The sequence below is a fragment of the Mus caroli genome, chromosome 3 (genome assembly GCF_900094665.2).
Source record: "Mus caroli chromosome 3, CAROLI_EIJ_v1.1, whole genome shotgun sequence".
Lineage (NCBI taxonomy): Eukaryota > Metazoa > Chordata > Mammalia > Rodentia > Muridae > Mus > Mus caroli.
The window spans coordinates 24,200,441-24,217,783 of record NC_034572.1 but is presented as its reverse complement, the minus strand read 5'-3'; the positions used below and the strand labels follow the sequence as shown (position 1 = coordinate 24,217,783).

The 17,343-nt window shown below is 41.7% G+C and overlaps 1 protein-coding gene across 3 annotated transcripts in view; it reads right to left on the bottom strand.

The window, feature by feature from the left end:
* Positions 1-8,133, bottom strand: part of LOC110291392 (EGF-like and EMI domain-containing protein 1) — a 562,504-nt gene extending 554,371 nt beyond the window's left edge. The window contains exon 1 of one of the 3 annotated variants that reach the window (XR_003836207.1): positions 7,709-8,133. Coding sequence is in view for 1 of the 3 variants with exons in the window: in XM_029475297.1 (XP_029331157.1) it covers positions 6,990-7,078 (89 nt within the window). In the remaining 2 variants the exon portion in view is untranslated. Of the gene's footprint in view, positions 1-6,989; positions 7,403-7,708 lie in introns of those variants that run through there. The other 2 variants (XR_003836208.1, XM_029475297.1) reach the window with 2 other exon arrangements.
* Between the last annotated feature and the right edge of the window lie 9,210 nt (positions 8,134-17,343).

Sequence of the window (17,343 nt, the reverse complement as noted above, 5' to 3'; positions counted from 1 at the left end):
GGAAGGGAAGGGAAGGGAAGGGAAGGGAAGGGAAGGGAAGGGAAGGGAAGGGAAGAGAAACTCGTAGGCCAATGGACTGAATAGAGGACCCGGAAATAAATAAAACTATTCACAGATAATTTTTTGACAAAAGAGTCAAAAACATACAATACATAGCCTATTCTACAAATGATGTGCACAAAACTGGATTCCTACCTTCAGAAGAATGAAACTGAGTTAATATTTTTTTACCTTCTATGAAAGAAAAATCAATCAAAATGAATAAAATATCTTAATTTAAAACATGAAATGCAGAAACTTCTAGATAAAACATAGGGAATATTCTTGAAGGCTCTGAGTAGGCAAGAAGTTTCTTAACAGAACTTCAGTATAACAGAAATTAGTCCCAAGTATCAACAGATGAGACCACATGAAATTAAAATCTTTCTGTGCAATGAAAGAGAGAGAGCATCATAAGAGCAAGGCAAGCTAGAGAATGTGAGAAAATTGTTATCAGGTATAATTTAGAGAGCACTAATATACATTACAAATAACTGTGGAGATTAAATACAAAGGAAATAAAATTGCAAACAAATGTTTCACGAATTGAATACACAACTTAGAAGGAGGAAGAGGAGGAAGAGAAGGTAGAGGAGGAGGAGAGAATGGATGGGACAAAACACTAAGTGACCAACAGCTATTTTTAAAACTGTTCAACATTCCTAGTTATGAAGGAAAAGCAAGCTTAACCTACTTTGAGATAACAGAGGTACATTTATCCACTGCTAGGAGAAATGAAAATTAGTACATTTGCCTTAGGGTCACTGTTGCTGTGATGAAACACCTACCGAAATAACTTGTGGAGGAAAGGAATTATTTGGCTTACAGTTCTACAACATAGCCCCTCCTCCAAGGAATTCAGATGCATCCTCAGACAGGTCAGGACCTGATGCAGAGGCCATGGTAGGGAAGAGATGTTTACTGTCTTGCTCTTCATGGCTTATTCATCCTTTCTTATAGAACCCAGGACCACATGCCCAGGGATGGCTCCAATCACAATGGGCTGGGCCCTCTCCCATCAATCACTTATTAAGGAAATTCCCACAGGTTTGCCTGTATCCTCATCTTATAGAGGCATTTTCTTAATTGAGGTTCCCTACTTTCAAATGACTTTAGCTTGTGTCAAACTGACAAAACTAGCCACCACAATATTTAGGCAGAAATTATTATGGGTTTTCTCAAAAAGTTAAAAATGGAACTACTGCATGACCTGGCTGCTCCACTCCTGGGCATGTCCCCAGAGAACTCTGTACTTACGATAAAGACATTTGCACATTCATATTTATTGTTTCTACATGCACTGCAACCGAGAAACAGAGCCTGCCTAGGTGACATCAGTCAGCAGATAGATAATAAAAATCCGGAACAATATGGTTCAATATGGAACACTATTCAGCTGTAAGAAAAAAATGAAGTTGCTAAATTTTTAAAATCGATTGATGGATTTAGAACATGTGCCATAAAGTGAGGTCACCCAACCTCAGAAAGAAAAACAAGGAGAGTCCTCTTGCATATGCAGATCCTAGCTTGTAACTGTATATCTACATGTATATGTAAACAAATGTGGCTGCCGTACACAGGACTGATTTTAGGTGATGAGGAAGGACAGGAGGCAGGGAAAGGATACTTGCCATGAAAGGAAATAGAATGATTGTTTCAAGTTTTAACTGTGTTGTAGATTTTTCTTTGTTGGTGGTAGCTAAGTGCATAAACTAAGCACACATGTAATTGACAGTGTAAAACCCTAAGTTAATGGCTGTTCTACCTGTACCGACAGCTGCTGGGATGTGCAGAGATTGAGAGGGTGAATGTTTGTTTGAGTGGCAATGTTTATCTACACCTGTAGTGTTTGTTATTTGTGCATTTATTATAATAAAATGACTCTTATTTTTAAAAATTAAGGTGTCAAGTGACAGAAGATTCCAAGAGTTATCTGCTGGTCTACACTTTCATAATCACACACATATATGCACACAAAGAAAGAAAGAAAAAGAAAGGGAGAGAGAGAAGGATTGAGGGAGGCATGGGGAGAGGAGGGGCAGAGAAGTAGGGTACAGAAAGAAACAATAATGAGCTGGTTTTAAGACATAACTAGAAAAATATTTGTCAATGGAAAGGAAGTTGTACAAATGAGAAGCCACAAATAAAGAAAAGAGGGATGCAGAGAAAACATGCCAGGATGTCTGTAGCATCCAGGAGAGAGTGCTTTGGACAGGAGTGAGAAACTTTTGCCATAAGAGACCAAAGAAAGAAATGAATGTGTGAGATATAGAAGCAGAGGTCAGGAACCTAGTGTATGACATCAATACTGTCAAGGCAGTTTGGATTGCTAAAGCGTTAAGGCACATGTTTGGGTCCAGTTGGTGGAATAGCAAAAAGAACAACTATTGCTAAATATAAGTAACAGATTTGCAGACCCCTTTAGCTCCTTGGGTACTTTCTCTAGCTCCTTCATTAGGGACCCTGTGTTCCATCCAATAGATGACTGTGAGCATCCACTTCTGTATTTGCCAGGCACTGGTATAGCCTCATAAGAGAGAGCTATATCAGAGTCCTGTCAGCAAAATCTTTCTGGCATATGTAATAGTGTCGGGGTTTGTGGATCTAGTTGCATATGTAGCAGAGGATGGCCTAGTCGGCCACCAATGGGAGGAGAGGCCCTTGGTCTTCCAAAGATTGTATGACCCAGTACAGAGGAATGCCAGGGCCAGGGAGTGGGAGTGGGTGGATTGGGGAGCAGGGTGGGGGGAGGGTATAGGGGACGTTGGGTATAGCATTTGAAATGTAAATTCAGAAAATATCTAATAAAAGAGTTTTTTTAAAAAAAAGTAACAGATTTAGATCTAGTAGGAAGATGAGAGTGTGTATAGTTTGATCAGAGATGAAGAAGGGGAAGGGACCATCAGGGAGCATGGCAAACAGAAACAGATTCTAGAGACAGCAATGGGATTAAAGGTGACCATGCCACTCTGCCATGAAGCCAGTCATGTTCTGAACTCCTTGACTCCCCCAGATTAGCCCCAGGTTTCCCCATCAGATGCAGAAGTGTGGACCACATTTCTGTATGTCTGTGGTAGGGAGAATAGTAATATGGTTTGTAGTCCTCTCAGAAGGCTTGACTTAATTGCAACGCTCAGAGGTGAGCATTTAGAGAAGTGTTTGGCTCCTGAGGGCAATGGCCTAGTCAATAGATAAATCCCTGATAAAATCTCAATTTATCAGATGTAATAGGAGGTAGATCTAGTTGGAGGACAGGCACATCCTGGGAGGATATAGCTAACTCCCACCCTGGCTGCCTGCCCCCTTACTTCTTGTCTATACTACGGTGGGCAACTTTGTGCTCGACTGCACTGTTGGGAATGGTGTTCTGCCTCAACACAGTCCAGAAATGGCAAAACAAGCCAATCATGGACTGAAAACGCAAACACTGTGAGCTCTTCTTTCTTCCCTCTGTATATAGGCTTTTCTCACTGCACAGCAGAGCCTCTAACATAGGTGGATACAATGTCTACATTCCATATTTTAAATTCTATGTCAGAACTGCTTGTGTGAGATGCCCATGTTAGAGGCTGGATGTGAGATATCCCACACAGTGCAGGAGACTTCTGGGTCACACACCTGACCTTGCAAGTGTTCACAATTGTACACCAGGGAGGCTGAATTGTAATACATTGTATGTCAGCTGGTCATTGTCCTTTGCTGCTGCAAAGATTTGGTTAAAGTTTATTTACTTCTCCTATTTAGTCCTGTGGGAAAAAATATACAGAGAACCATTAACATAAGTAAACTTATCAATATCCCCTTATCAAAATGTCATAACCAAGAGGCTTACACTTCTAATTCTAGCACTCACGCAGCTGAGGCAGGAGGAATAGTGATGATTCAGGGGTATGGCATGATATAGCCTATCAAATAAACAAACATGTCATAAGGCCATGTCCAAGTAGCTTCTGGGAGTTTCTCATGAATAGTCTTCAGTGGGTAGAGAAAAATCAGAACTCCCTGGTAAGGACTACCCCATGCATTGTGAGGCAATTAGGACTCAAATGGAGCACAGACGGTCTACAGAACCTAGAGTGCTTGCAAAGCTTCCCAAAGTGCCTTAACCTCCCCTAAGTTGAAAATATCAGCTTTGATCTCACTGAGAAGATGTGGAAAAATTAAAGCAATTTCCATCAATACAGTCTATGCCTGGATGTCCTGGAACTAGATGTGGCAGTCCAGGCCTACTTGTAAACTCAGTACTTGCAAGGTACAGGCAGAAGGATCAGGAGTTCAAGGACACATTCACATACAGAGTAGGTGAGATCAGGTCTAGCAAGGACTGCATAAACCCCTTGTCAAAAACAAGAAAGAGGAGGAGGGGAAAGCGAAGGGGTAGGAGGGGGGAGGAGGAAGAGAAAGAGGAAGAGAAAGAAAAGAAAGAAGATGGGGAGAAAGGGGAAGAGAAAGAGGAGGAGCAGGGAGAGGAGGAGGAAGAGGAGGGAGAGGAGGAAAAGAAGAGGAGGAGGAGGAGGAAAAGAAATAAAGGAAGAAGCCCAAACTATCTGTGCTCAGTTCTGGCTATGCCTCTTCCTAATTTTTGAGCATGAGAGAGAGAGCACTGCTTGGCGCTCAGGACTGGTAAATGCAAACTCAGGTTTAAATGAGTAGCTAGAAGTCATCTGTTCTCTAAATAAGAATCCAAGGGGCTGTGGTTTGTGATGTCCACTCACACAAGAGCATTTCAGCATCCGGCTGATTCTTTGAACCAGCCTCACATTAGTCATCCAAAAGCTTCAGAATGTGACCAAACAAAAGCCTCAGATGGAGCGATCATCATGAGAACTGGAAAACCCATGGCACACATAACTTGTCACACTCATAAAGTTTTAAATGAGTTTGCTGTCTAAGAAAAGCAGTCATAAATGTAAGGCATGTATAAATCTGACTACTTGTTAGTTGCCCCTTTGTCCTCTAAGACAAGCTACATACAACTCTTTCCTGTGTTGATGGCCTATAAGTGTGGGCCAGAAGGATGGCCTGATTTCATTAAGGGTCATTACCTCATCTGAAGCCTGCTTTCTCTGGTCATAGACCTTGGAGGTCAATAATAATCTCAGGAAGAATTCTCTCACATTTACCAAATAGGCAGGTGCACTGCCAGGGCCCAGTGCTCTGTACAGCTGTATTCCATATCCCAAGAATTACAAAGAAACCTGGCAATAGAAACTACAGTGGTTGTTAATAAGCAAACTCTAGCACCAGAGAGGACTGAATACAAATATGACCGAATTTCCCCTACCACAAAGTATTAAAAATCATCAGAGTGACTTCAGCAATTCATTTGTAAACACATTTCAATTAAATGTTTGAAGAATTTATATTTGGTTTAGTATCTGACTTCATCTCACCTGATATATAAATGAGCTACAGTTATTAAACAACAGAGAGAGAGAGAGAGAGAGAGAGAGAGAGAGACAGAGAGAGAGAGAGAGAGAGAGAGATCATCCTTCCAGGTCAAATCAACACTGAACGAAGATAAACACTCTCTCATAAGAGTGGAGTGGAGTGTGTCTCCCCACTGGGATTGTTTATCATGCGTGGGTGACTGAGACTACCTAGCAAGCAAGGCAACTCGGGACCACATTGACACAGCTAACACAAGTTTGCTCTAAACCAATGTATAAGATGTCTGCTTTCGACAGGCAGAGGTTATCCAGAGTGATGCTTCTGAGATAAACTGAAGAGTCCAAACTCACCTCTTCAAAGTAAGCAATGCAAATCTTATCAATTCCAGGGAAACCAAGCTCATAATAACTCCTCACATGGCAGAGGGATCCACATCTAGCATCTGTGTAGTCATGAAGTTGTGAGATACAATGACACTCTGGCCCTGTTCATAGTTAATGGCTTGTACAGTGACCGGGTAGCAAACTGAATTTCACAAAGGATAAAATATTGAGATGTAAAGTGGACCCCAAACAGTATTTTTTTTATATGAAAAAGTGAAGCTTTAGGCTATTTCTCTAAAGCACTTTGCTATTGCATAATATTTGTATTTCAGAAAAGTGAAGAAGAGGATAAGATGTTCAAAAGGCTTTGCTGTCTGCTCATAACTGCCCAAGAGCATGCAGGAAAAGCAGAATTTGAGCTTCTCCGCCAGACTGTTCAAAGCTGGAGATCCTGGTGTAAAGCAAGATCTGGCAAAAACTTCTCCAGCCAGCGAAGGAGACCGGGCTAATAGACTTTCTAGGAACTTCTCCCAGCGCTCCACAGGGGACAGAAACTAGACATTTCCCAGCCATACCCATTTCTAATGCAGAAGGAATCCTCCCTGTACCCCTTCCTCCTAACTCTCCAACTAACCTAAGCTGCTGACACGTGCTTTTGCTGGCTCCTTGCTTCTCTCCTCAGACCTGTGAAATAATCCATTCTTCATCATACCTCACAAAAAAAAAAAAAAAAAAACACTGGATTACAGATACACACACACACACACACACACACACACACACACACACACACACACACTAAATGTCAAGATTTTTTCCATTCGAGAAGATTTCAGGCAAACGCCTTGTAGAATGTGGCCAGTTACGCCCCAAACATGAAATTAAGTGAAACACATACAGGCGCATACAAACACTCAAACTCTGGGGCGAGAAGGGGGAGTGATGTCTGTCGGGTTCTTTGAAAAAAATCAGGTTGAAAGCACTGGACCATTGGCAGTAGTTCTGCTGGGCGGTGGCGCTCCCGAGGTCTAGTATGTGTGATTATGTTCCCTCCCCAAACCAGTCAATGACATCCCCAAGTTCTCGTGTCTAGTGCCTGGTAGAACCCCAATACCTCCACAGCTTCCCAGAGAGACCTAGTCTCTGCCTCTGCCACCGTTTTGCTCGGATAGGGCGAGGGCGCACGGACCGAAGCCGCTGTCCCCGCGCGTTCTGGAGCTGGCGAGCGCCACTTACATGCCGGGCTGGAGCTGTAGGGCGCTTCCTGGCGGCCAGTTGGCAGCGGCCCAGACGCAGAAACACCAGAAGCACAGTGGGGAGGTCATCTCGGTGACGGTGACGGTGAGCCGGCGGGGCCACCGCCCCAACTGCGCGCGGTGCGCAGCTCGGGATCCTTAAGTCCGAAGCCCGCTCAGAAGTTAGGCTCGCCAAGCAGAAGTTGCTAGTGCCGGGCTCGCTCTCGAGGACCGCGACGTGCGTCTTGCTGCGGAGGGCACCGCAGCAGCTCGACCCCAGCAGGCGACACCCGCAACAGCGCCCTGCTAGCAGTGGCCGGCCAAACCAACCCCGGGCACTGTAGCCCGAGAGCTGCACAGCCCTGCACTGCCGGCGGCGACTAGAGACCAGTGAGACCAGCGGTCCTGCAGCCCCCGCAGCCCCGGTGCCATGGCAACGCGCTCGCCGCCCTCTGGCCCCAGCCCCTCCGGAGCGCTTAAAGAGACAGCCCCCTTGGCCACCACTCGCTCCTTGGGCTGTCAGGCGGCCCCCACCCCCACGCCCTCTTCACCTCCTCTTCTCCAAGGGGCTCCGGGCGGTGGCTGGGGAAGCATCTAGCATGCCACATCATGTTCTTCCACCAATAATCCATACAACTCTACTCCCAACCTCTTCCTCCAAACCCGTTGAGCATCCTCCGCCCCAAGCTAGCAAAGATGCTTTCCTCCTCCAACACCAACCTGCTTAAAACCAACCAGCTGCGCATCTGCCACCAGCAGAGAGCAAAAGCAAGCTGACTTTTGATTCTTTCTCGCTCAGCTCCCTCCCACCTGGAGGCTGGGAAGACAGTCGGAGCACCGCTCTGAGGGAGGTAAGCTTGAAGTGAGAAAGGAACTGCAATTGACCGAGTCCAGTTTGCTGCCAAATCGACAGTTGCTGCACACATCGCTGGCGCATCCAGAAGTCCTGGATATTGAAAAGCGAGATAATCTCCCTCCGCTGTATTTGGCCACCATTTCACTCATTTTAGGCACCAAGAGTTTTAAGAGGCGCCAGCTCTTCTCCAAACCTAGTCCCTCCTTTCCTTCAAACCAGGTCCCATGCCTAAAATCCGCAGAGCAACCTCCAGTTGCTAGCCCCCCCAAGGCCCTTCCAGAAGGGGACAGCGTCTGCTCGAATCCTGAAGCTTCGGCTGTGGTGCTGGCCAGCGCTGCCAAAGATGCGCAGCCAAGAGTGGAGCGGAGCCCTAGCCAGTAGCTTCTCAGGCCGGAGGCTATGCCTTTGCCTGGCGCCAGCTGCTGTCTGGAAGGCCACAGGCCTCTGGGAGTGTGTTTCGTGAAAATAAAAATCTATGGCGCGTCATGCCCTCCAACAAGGACAGCCTAGGCTCGGAAGCCATCATTTTTGGTTTAGCCCAGCAAAATGTGCAGCAGTCTTCTGGGAGACAAACTTTTGCTTTTATTGCTAAACTTAGGAAAAGCGTCTCTCCCTCCAGTGACTTGTTCCTTGTCAAATACTTAAAGTGGTACTGCTACCTGATTGCCTCAGTCCTAGGAACCCTAAAAGAATATTTCTCAAAATATGTTTTAGGTTCTCTCTTGCCCCCCATGGTTGAATTAATCATCTGCCCCTTAGTTTCAAATCAGTGTTCCTTTCCTTTCTTTCAGCTTTTCTGGAGGAACTGGAAGGATGCTGTGGAGGTTTCTTTGAAAAGGAGAGAGAGAGAGAGAGAGAGAGCATCAAGGCCCTCTGCTTTAGAGCCCTGGCCTGCACTGGTCAATTTTGAGCTGGAGTACCTTCAGAATCTTCTAATTACCTTAGACTTGGCTTTTGCTGTATGCTCATTTCTTTTTATTTAAGTTAAAAGTGTATGTACACACATATGCCTTTTTTATTCGACATTAACTTGTGAACAAAATTTAAAATATAAATTTATGTATAAAATATAAATGTACAACTAGTTATGTCCCCTGCCACAATTAGAAAAGAAGGATACATTCTTATTTTCTTTCTTAGGTCGTAGTTCTGTATTCAACAGGCCCTGGGGACCTGAAGTCCACCCTCAGTGACCATGCTAGTGTTTGCTCCAGACTGCCATGTGACTTTCTGATTAGTTCTTGGCATAGATTACTGCACCACACTGATAGCGGACATTTCACTCTTCATTCTTCTAAGGTATCTGAATCTCTTGCTAGTCTTACCTGAAGGAAGGAAAGAAAGAAAGAAAGAAAGAAAGAAAGAAAGAAAGAAAGAAAGAAAGAAAGGAAGGAAGGAAGGAAGGAAGGAAGGAAGGAAGGAANAAGAAAGAAAGAAAGAAAGAAAGAAAGAAAGAAAGAAAGAAAGAAAGAAAGGAAGGAAGGAAGGAAGGAAGGAAGGAAGGAAGGAAGAAGAAAAAAGGAGGAAAGAAAGTAAGAGAGAGAGAAAGAGAAAAGAAACAAGCTAATTGCTTAATCTTCCCTCTTTAATTTTTTAATTTCTCCTCTCCTGGGTCAATGTTAATGAATAGTTAAATGGTCCAGAACAAGCAGGGTTCTCTGCAGGTGAGAACACCAGAAAGTTACTTGCTAATACTTGGCAGCAGTATCTACTGAACCACGTGTCCTGAGTGCATACAGTGTACATGTAGGTAAAAAGATAACCTCTGGCCCTTCTAAATCTACTTCTTATAACTTCAGGTTGTTTTAACACAGTTTTGATCTTAATTGTTGTAATGAAAATGTAGAGTATACCTAAAGATAGCAGGGTAGACTAGCTGCCTCCTGAAGTCCCCTGTGAAATGTTCAGCCTTTCTTTGCTTCTGAACGAGTTTTGACTCTGTGGGGGTCTACAACTAATCCCACTCCCTTCTAGAATGCAAAAAACAACAACAAAAAACAAAAAAACAAAAAACAAAAAAACAAAAAACAAAAAACAAAACTAAAACACTCCCTTTCTGTGTATTAACGAAAGCCTTGCATAAACAATAGTACCCTACTTATTACAAAGTGAAATCTGAAGTAAGTCACAGTTGAAACCCACAGGTATTTCAAAACCTGATGATAATGGGGAAAGACAGAAATACATGTATATCATCTGATTTGCATGACTGTAGTGAAGGATAGCTTAGGTACATAGGAAGTACATCAGTCCATTGGAAACCCTGCATTTGAACATTTTTTCGTTCAGGTACATTAGTTTGAAAGCATATTTATTATAGATGAACATTGAAAGCACTTTGGATATGACAGACTAAATATGATTAGTGTATATCCCATAGACTGAGGTTGATTCCAAGGTATTTGTTTATGGATATTAATCTAAACACAACATCATTACAATATTACATAAGCTACATCACTACATGAGATGGCCTAAGCATTCATATTTTTCCATGAACTGAATGAACCTGGTTTGAATTCAGCTCCCCTTTTCGTAGCACACCCATACATCTTAAAAGCAAGCAGCGAGTGGATGTGGAAATAATGCAATTGGTGAGGTTCTTGGAGAGCCAGCAGGAGGACTGGAGAGTGAGCCTCAGAACCCAAGTAACAAAGCAAAACCTGGGGATGATCATGCTCAACACTGGGGAGACTGAGACAGATGGCTCACCAGGCCAGCCAGCCTAGCCTGATTCGCAAGCTCCCAGTACCAGAGACAGCGCCTTAAAAACAACAACAGCAACAACAAACAAACAAACAAACATGGTAGAAAGGTCTTGAGGAACACCTGAGGTTAACTTCTCCCCTCCACATATGCACATATGTGTGTACTCATCACCCACTAAAGAGAAGGCATGTATCTCAGCACATATGCATACACACATACAGAAAATGACTGGTTATTGGTTTGATTGATGAGCAATAGGAAATCTCCCAGTTATGAAAGCAACAATACAGCTCCCAGGTTTTAGGGTACTGTGATCACACAAATGAAGCTGGAAATAGAGAAAACAATTTGCCTTCATTGCCTAAAGTGGCAGGCATTATTGAATTAGCAAAGCAAGAGAATAAATTAGCTATGAAAAGTGCCCGTTTCAAAAAATTAAAAGAAATTTAGTATTAATAATAACCCTTGCTCAAACACACACAAAAAAATGTTCATAAGAAAATCTAAAATCATCACAAATTGAGTTCTTTTTATTTTTCTCAGCTATTTTTTATACTGACAAACTAGATAGGATCTTAAAAACCAGGCCTCATATAGTTGACAAATGCTACCCCCAGAGAAGAGCCTAAAGCTTGGGGGGAGGGGGGGGACTTTAGTGGCCATGCCTCATGACACTTCAGTTTTTGCATACCTGCATCAGAGGAGTACTAAATCAAGCTTCCTTCTTGTTGGGAGGAGGTGTGGATGCCAATTTCATGCTTTATGTATGCTTGTTGCAAAAAGGAGTGCTTACCTAAGAAGAAAGAGATTCCAGCCAGATGTTCCTCGAATATTTCTCAGCTGCTGCTGAAGCTTCGCAGTCACCGAATACTTTATCTTCTCGTCTATCTTCTTCTAATTGAGAAACTGTTGATCCATGCAGTTCGACATGCAGGCTGCTGCAAAAGCCTTCCTGCCAAAGCTTTCAGCACTGCTCTTCCACACACAAAACCTCCCAGTGTCTGTATTGGGACCGAGGAAAAGACGTAGACCAACCCATCCGACAGGTGATGTGGGTTGAAAGAAGTCAAAATGCAAGTCTTCAAAGGGGCTTCTGTCACCTGCAAGTGTAATAAATCGTCATTATAGAAGTGCCTACAGTGCACTAATGATCCATGTACACTAAAACCTTGATGTCAGACAAAACAGAATGAAATTCACCCAGGAGCCAACTGGGACTCATACCAAGATATATCCAGTCATTCTGGCTTTAATTTCACCTGCCATGAAATCTTGTCCCTACAAGAGCATAGCTAACTCTATCTTCTTAAAGAAAAAATGATAAATTCAACATGTATTAAGACTTTTTAAATGATGTATCTATTCCTTTCTTAGCTCATAATACTTGTTAGTCAAAATGTCTTTAAATTTTAAGTTAGGCTGGAACTCCCATATATTTATTAGAACATAATTAAAGACTTGGGCAGACACACAATTGACTGTACCTTTGGCTTTTAGAAATAACACCTTGCACAGCTAATACTGATTACTAACATTAAATAACAGTCACACCGTTTTCTTTTATTGAAATAGCTTCTTTTCCTATATATCCTGATTACAGTTTCTCTTTTCTCTACCCTTCCCAGTTCCACTCACTTCTGCTTCCATCTAAATCTGCCCCTCTGTCTCGCATTAGAGGACATCAGTCATCTAAGGAATAATACATTAATATAATTAATATAATATAAACATGTTGCATAGGACAAATCAAACAAACACACAAGTAAAAGAGCCCAAGAAAAGGTACAAGAAATAAATACAGACCCAGAAACCTCTCGTTTGCACCATACCAATTTTTGAAATGTACAATTCTACATACAGTGTTAGGCACGTTGCTTTATGTGCAGTAGATCTCAGAAGGTCTTCATTTTGCAAAATTGAAACTCTGCATCATGAGCTGTTCGCTCCCCCTTCTCCTTCCCTGTACTTTACAATTCTCTGCCAGCCACACTAGCGACTCCACAAGAGCAGAGACAAACAGCACCTGTCTGGAACTGGATTGTTTTGCTCAGAATCTGCTCTTTCTGACAAAGCCATGCTAACAGGTGTGAGGTGAGAGCTCACTGTGATTTTAATTTGCATCATGAGTGATGCCCAGCAACTTTTCAGAGACCTGGTAGCTGTCTTTATGTCTCATTTGCAAACTGTTCAGTGCTTGCCCATTTGGAATTAGGCTACATGGTTTCTTGCTATTGGCTTGGGCTTTTCATATACTTTAGATGACAAATCTTCATCAGAACCATAGTTTTAAATACTTTGCCCAGTTACCCAGTGTGTCTTTTAATGCTGTTGTCTCCTTTGCTGTGGAGTGGCTTCCAGTTACTTGCAGTGGCCTGGTTTTGTTTGTTGCCTCCGCTCCTGGACATGTAATCAAATGCTGACCAGTGTTTGCAAGCTGTTTTCTCTGTTCTTGTCTAGTCATTTTGCTATTCTAAAACTTAAGTATAAGTTCATAGTCTATTTTGACCGTGTGTCCCCCACCTCTCTTTCTGTGTGTGTGTGTGGGGGTGGTGATGGTGTCTGTGTGTGTATTTATGTGTATATGTTTTATGTGTGTGTTGTATATATATGTGTCTGGGGTGTGTGGGGGTGTGTGTGTGACACGTGTTGTGTGTTTGTGTGTGTATTGTGTGTATGGGTGGGTAAGTGTGAGTAATGAGTCTTTGTGTGTGTATGTGCATGCGTGTGTGTGATGGGTGTGTATGAGTGGTGTGGGGGTCGGGCCTCTGTAATGCACACAGGTGTGTGTGCAATTGTGTATGGATTCCAATGATTAATAACAGGTGTCTTTCTCAATTGATCTTTAGCTTTTTAAAATTAATCAACTTACTGAATGGTTGCTACAGGGTCTGGCACTGAATCTGGAGCTTGTAGGTTTGCTGCCTCTTTTACACATGAGCTAAGATCTAGTGTGGTTCTTCATGCTTCCATAGCAAGAACTTTACCATCTGAGTCCCTTCTAAGACCACTGACCTGGCTTTCATGTGCTGTGAGGCAAGATTTGAATTTCATTCTTTGACATGTACTTATCCTGTTGTACCAATATGGTTTAATGAAACAATCTCCCCTATTATGTACTTTTGGTAGTTTTGTAGAAAATAAATCATTCTAAGCTCATAGGATATGCCCAAGCTCTTTACTCTATTCCTTTGGTATGAATATCTGACTTTATGCCAGTATCACTCTGGGTAGCTTGCAACAGCTTTATTTAAAGTATTTCATTCACTAACATTGGGATCTATTACATCTCTGGTTTCAGCTTTTTCCTTTAAGATTGATTTAGCTGCTTGGGCTCTCTTGTAATTTGGTATGAATTTCAGTATTAAAAAATGTCATCAGAATTTTCTCAGAGATTATGGAAATTTTCTTAATTTTCTTAAATTTCTACATACTTAATATTATTTATTGTTATAACCCTGTGTGTGTATGTGTGTGTGTGTGTGTGTGTTTGTCCTACTTATACCATGGCATATGTGTGGTCACAAGGGACTTCCACTACTCAATTTGTTCCTTCTACTGTGAGGTCTGGGGGTCAAACTTGGGTCACAACCCCCCACCCCACCCCCAATAGCAAGAGCTTTTCCATGCTTAGCCATCTTGCCAGCTCTGTAGTCAGGTTTTCTGCTGATGTTAGTGTAGCATCTTTTCTGTTTATCTGCACCATCTTCAGGGTACTGCATCAGTGTTTCATGGTATTCACTGGGAAGACAATACAGTCAAATGCAGTTATGCATGTCTTGCTTTGTGTAGCGTATGATCCTGGGTTTGTTTCCTTGATTTCTTTTTATAGCTCATTGTTAAGAGTATAGAAACAATTGTTTTCTGTCCACTGGTTTTGTGTGTTTCATTTCTACTGAATTTGCTTATCTTGGTTAGCACTTGGGGTTGGGTGTCTCCAGGGTTTTCTATTTATCTAGTCACTGGCAAGCAGCAACATTTTCTTTTTCCTTTTGGAATTATTTTCTGTTTTTATCTTGCCCTCTTCTCTATATAAGATTTCCAGTGTGTTAGATTCCAGGAATAGACACACAAACCACTCAGGCACAAATCTCAGTCAGGTATCAATGGTTTATTGAAAGCACAGCCAAAGACAGATTAATCAGGGACACAGCCAGCAGTCATGATCCAAAACAGTGACTCAGGGCAGTCCTCAGAAGCAGACTTAGTATGGGAAAAACAAGAGCAGGTGCATGTACAACATTTACAGCACATAGGCTATCTAAGACAAAGCAGCACTGTCTGATCTTCAAGATGATAGGCTGGGTCTAGAGGCAGGGAGGCGCTCCAAAATCCATGGCGCTCCATGACAAAGTCCAACAAGGAATTGCTTTTGTAAGGACAGGAACAATAGGTCATGTCAAGGTTATGAGCTGAAAACAATGAAGGTTGAGGGAATATGGCAGAGCTATTTTCAAGTTCTAATACTTACCACAGTTCTATGTTGATTAGCACTGATGAGCCTAGAAGCAAATCTTTTAGTATTTCAGCACTAGGTATGTCCCATGAAATGGGAGCTTTGCGCTAAGGCTCATTTCTAGATCTACTTTGTTGGGCGATTTAATACTGAAAGCATGTGGAATCTTGCCAACTCTATCTGCATCTACTGAGAAGATTGTGCAGGGATTGTCCTTCAGTCTGTGGATGTAGCAAATCACATTTCTTGATTTCCATGTGTTAACCTGTCCTTGGCATCCCAGGAATAATGCTTGCTTATTTTTTTGTTTATGAATGTTTTTAATATGCTGCTGGATTCTGTTTTCTCCTACCTCATTAAGAATATGTACATCTGAAGACAACAGACTTCCTTAAGTTCCTTCTTTGGGTATCATCTTGTGTTTGTATTAGGCCAAGAATCAGCAGGCTGTGCTTTGTTACGTGAGGGCTGAGGATCAATCTCCAGCCCTCCTCTCCAGACACTTCACCAATTCCACTCTCTCTGCAGCAGCCCCTTTCTGCTTGCTTTTAAGTTAAAGTATTAGCTTGGGACAGCCCCTCCTATACCCTTTTTCAGGTAGCTGTAAGACTTTTCAGAAGACTCGAGAGTAGTTTGTCCTTAAATGCTGGATAGAATGCAACAAGACCAGATTTTCCTAGGTGGGAGACTTTACTCATGGCTTAATTTTGTCCCTTATGGATCTCTCAAACATTTTATTTCTACATGACTCATGGTTGGTGGCCTGCTTGCACAAATGTATCCAGTCTTCTTGTTATCAGTTTGTTAGGGTCTACTATTTCCATAGTACTTTCATACAGTCCATGGTATTTTCATAGTATCCACTGTCATAACTCCTCTTTCATTGCCTTCATTACTTACTTAAGCCTTTCTTTTTGTCACGTGTCTTATCTCAATGTTTGTCAACTCTGTCTTTTCAAGAAACCAACACTAAGCTTTCTTAGCTACTCACATTGTTCTTTTCTTGTCTCTATTTCATTTCTGCTCACCCATGTTGGGTTGCTTTGTTTCTCTTTTCCTGGTCTGATATTAGGTACAATATTAGGTTTTTTATTTAACATAGTTCTCATTTTTGTTGTAGGCAAGTATTATTTCAATCTTTCCTCTTAGATTAGCTTTTTGGGCATACTCTAAATTTGGTATCTTATGTGTACATCATTTGTCACAAGATAATTTCAGTTTTCCTTTTCCTTTTTCATTAACTTGTTGGTAGTTCAAGGGTGTTTTGTTTCATTCCATATGTTTGAAAGCTTCCTGAAATTTCATGCAATCTATCCTGGCTGCTATCTCAGATATATTAAAATAATTTTGTTGCTCTTGAATAAAAATTTAACGTATATGTCTATCATATCTACTTTCATTAACTGGCAGTCTGACATTATGGCATATCCTTTGCATGTATGTGATATACATACATAAATAAATAAATAATAAACAAATAGAATAAAATGCTATGCAGTGTGAAGAAAATCAAGCATAAGTGAGCACATGGTGATTACATTTGTAGATATATTCCATGATAGAGAACCCATCAAAATAGAATCTAAATTTACAGTTTCCCTTTTCTGGAAGCAGAATAAAATGGGAAGAGACTATTGAAATCTTTTAGGGGTTTTGAAATGGTGGGGCATTAAATTGTGTTGATGGTTACACAACTTTGTCAGCATACTTAAAAACACTGAATTGGATAGTCTGAATAGGGAAATTTAATAGTATGTCAATCTAATTGAAATTTTAATCATTTTTTAATTTTTTTAAATTACTATATAATTACATCATTTCCCCTTCCTTTTCCTCCCATTCAACATATCTCTCCTCCTTCTTCTTAAAAATCTGGTCTCTTTTCATTATCTGTGGATATATATTCCTAAATGCAGAAATAAAGCCTGCTCAGTCTGTACAATGTTACTTTGTATGTTTCCAGGGTTGACAATTTTATATTTGATGACCAATTGGCATGTGTTTCACAAGGAAAGACTATGAATCCCCTCTCAGTATTACTTGGTTGCATGCACTTCTTTTGTAGAATTTAGTCCTCATGCACGTTCCCCTGTATGTGTTAGCATGTATATTTGCTGTATTCCTTGTTCCCCTCCTACTCAGGCAGTCATGTTGCAGAAAATGTATGTGAGTAACTTCTGACACTTCCAGGAAAGAACAATCTCCTTTCCCTCTGGATCTTACACTTTCTGCCTAAGAACTAAGAATGATCTTATTGAGTTAAATAACACAGACCCATAAAGACAAACCTCACATGTTGTGGCTCATCTGATGCTCCTAGATCTATATCATCAGAGA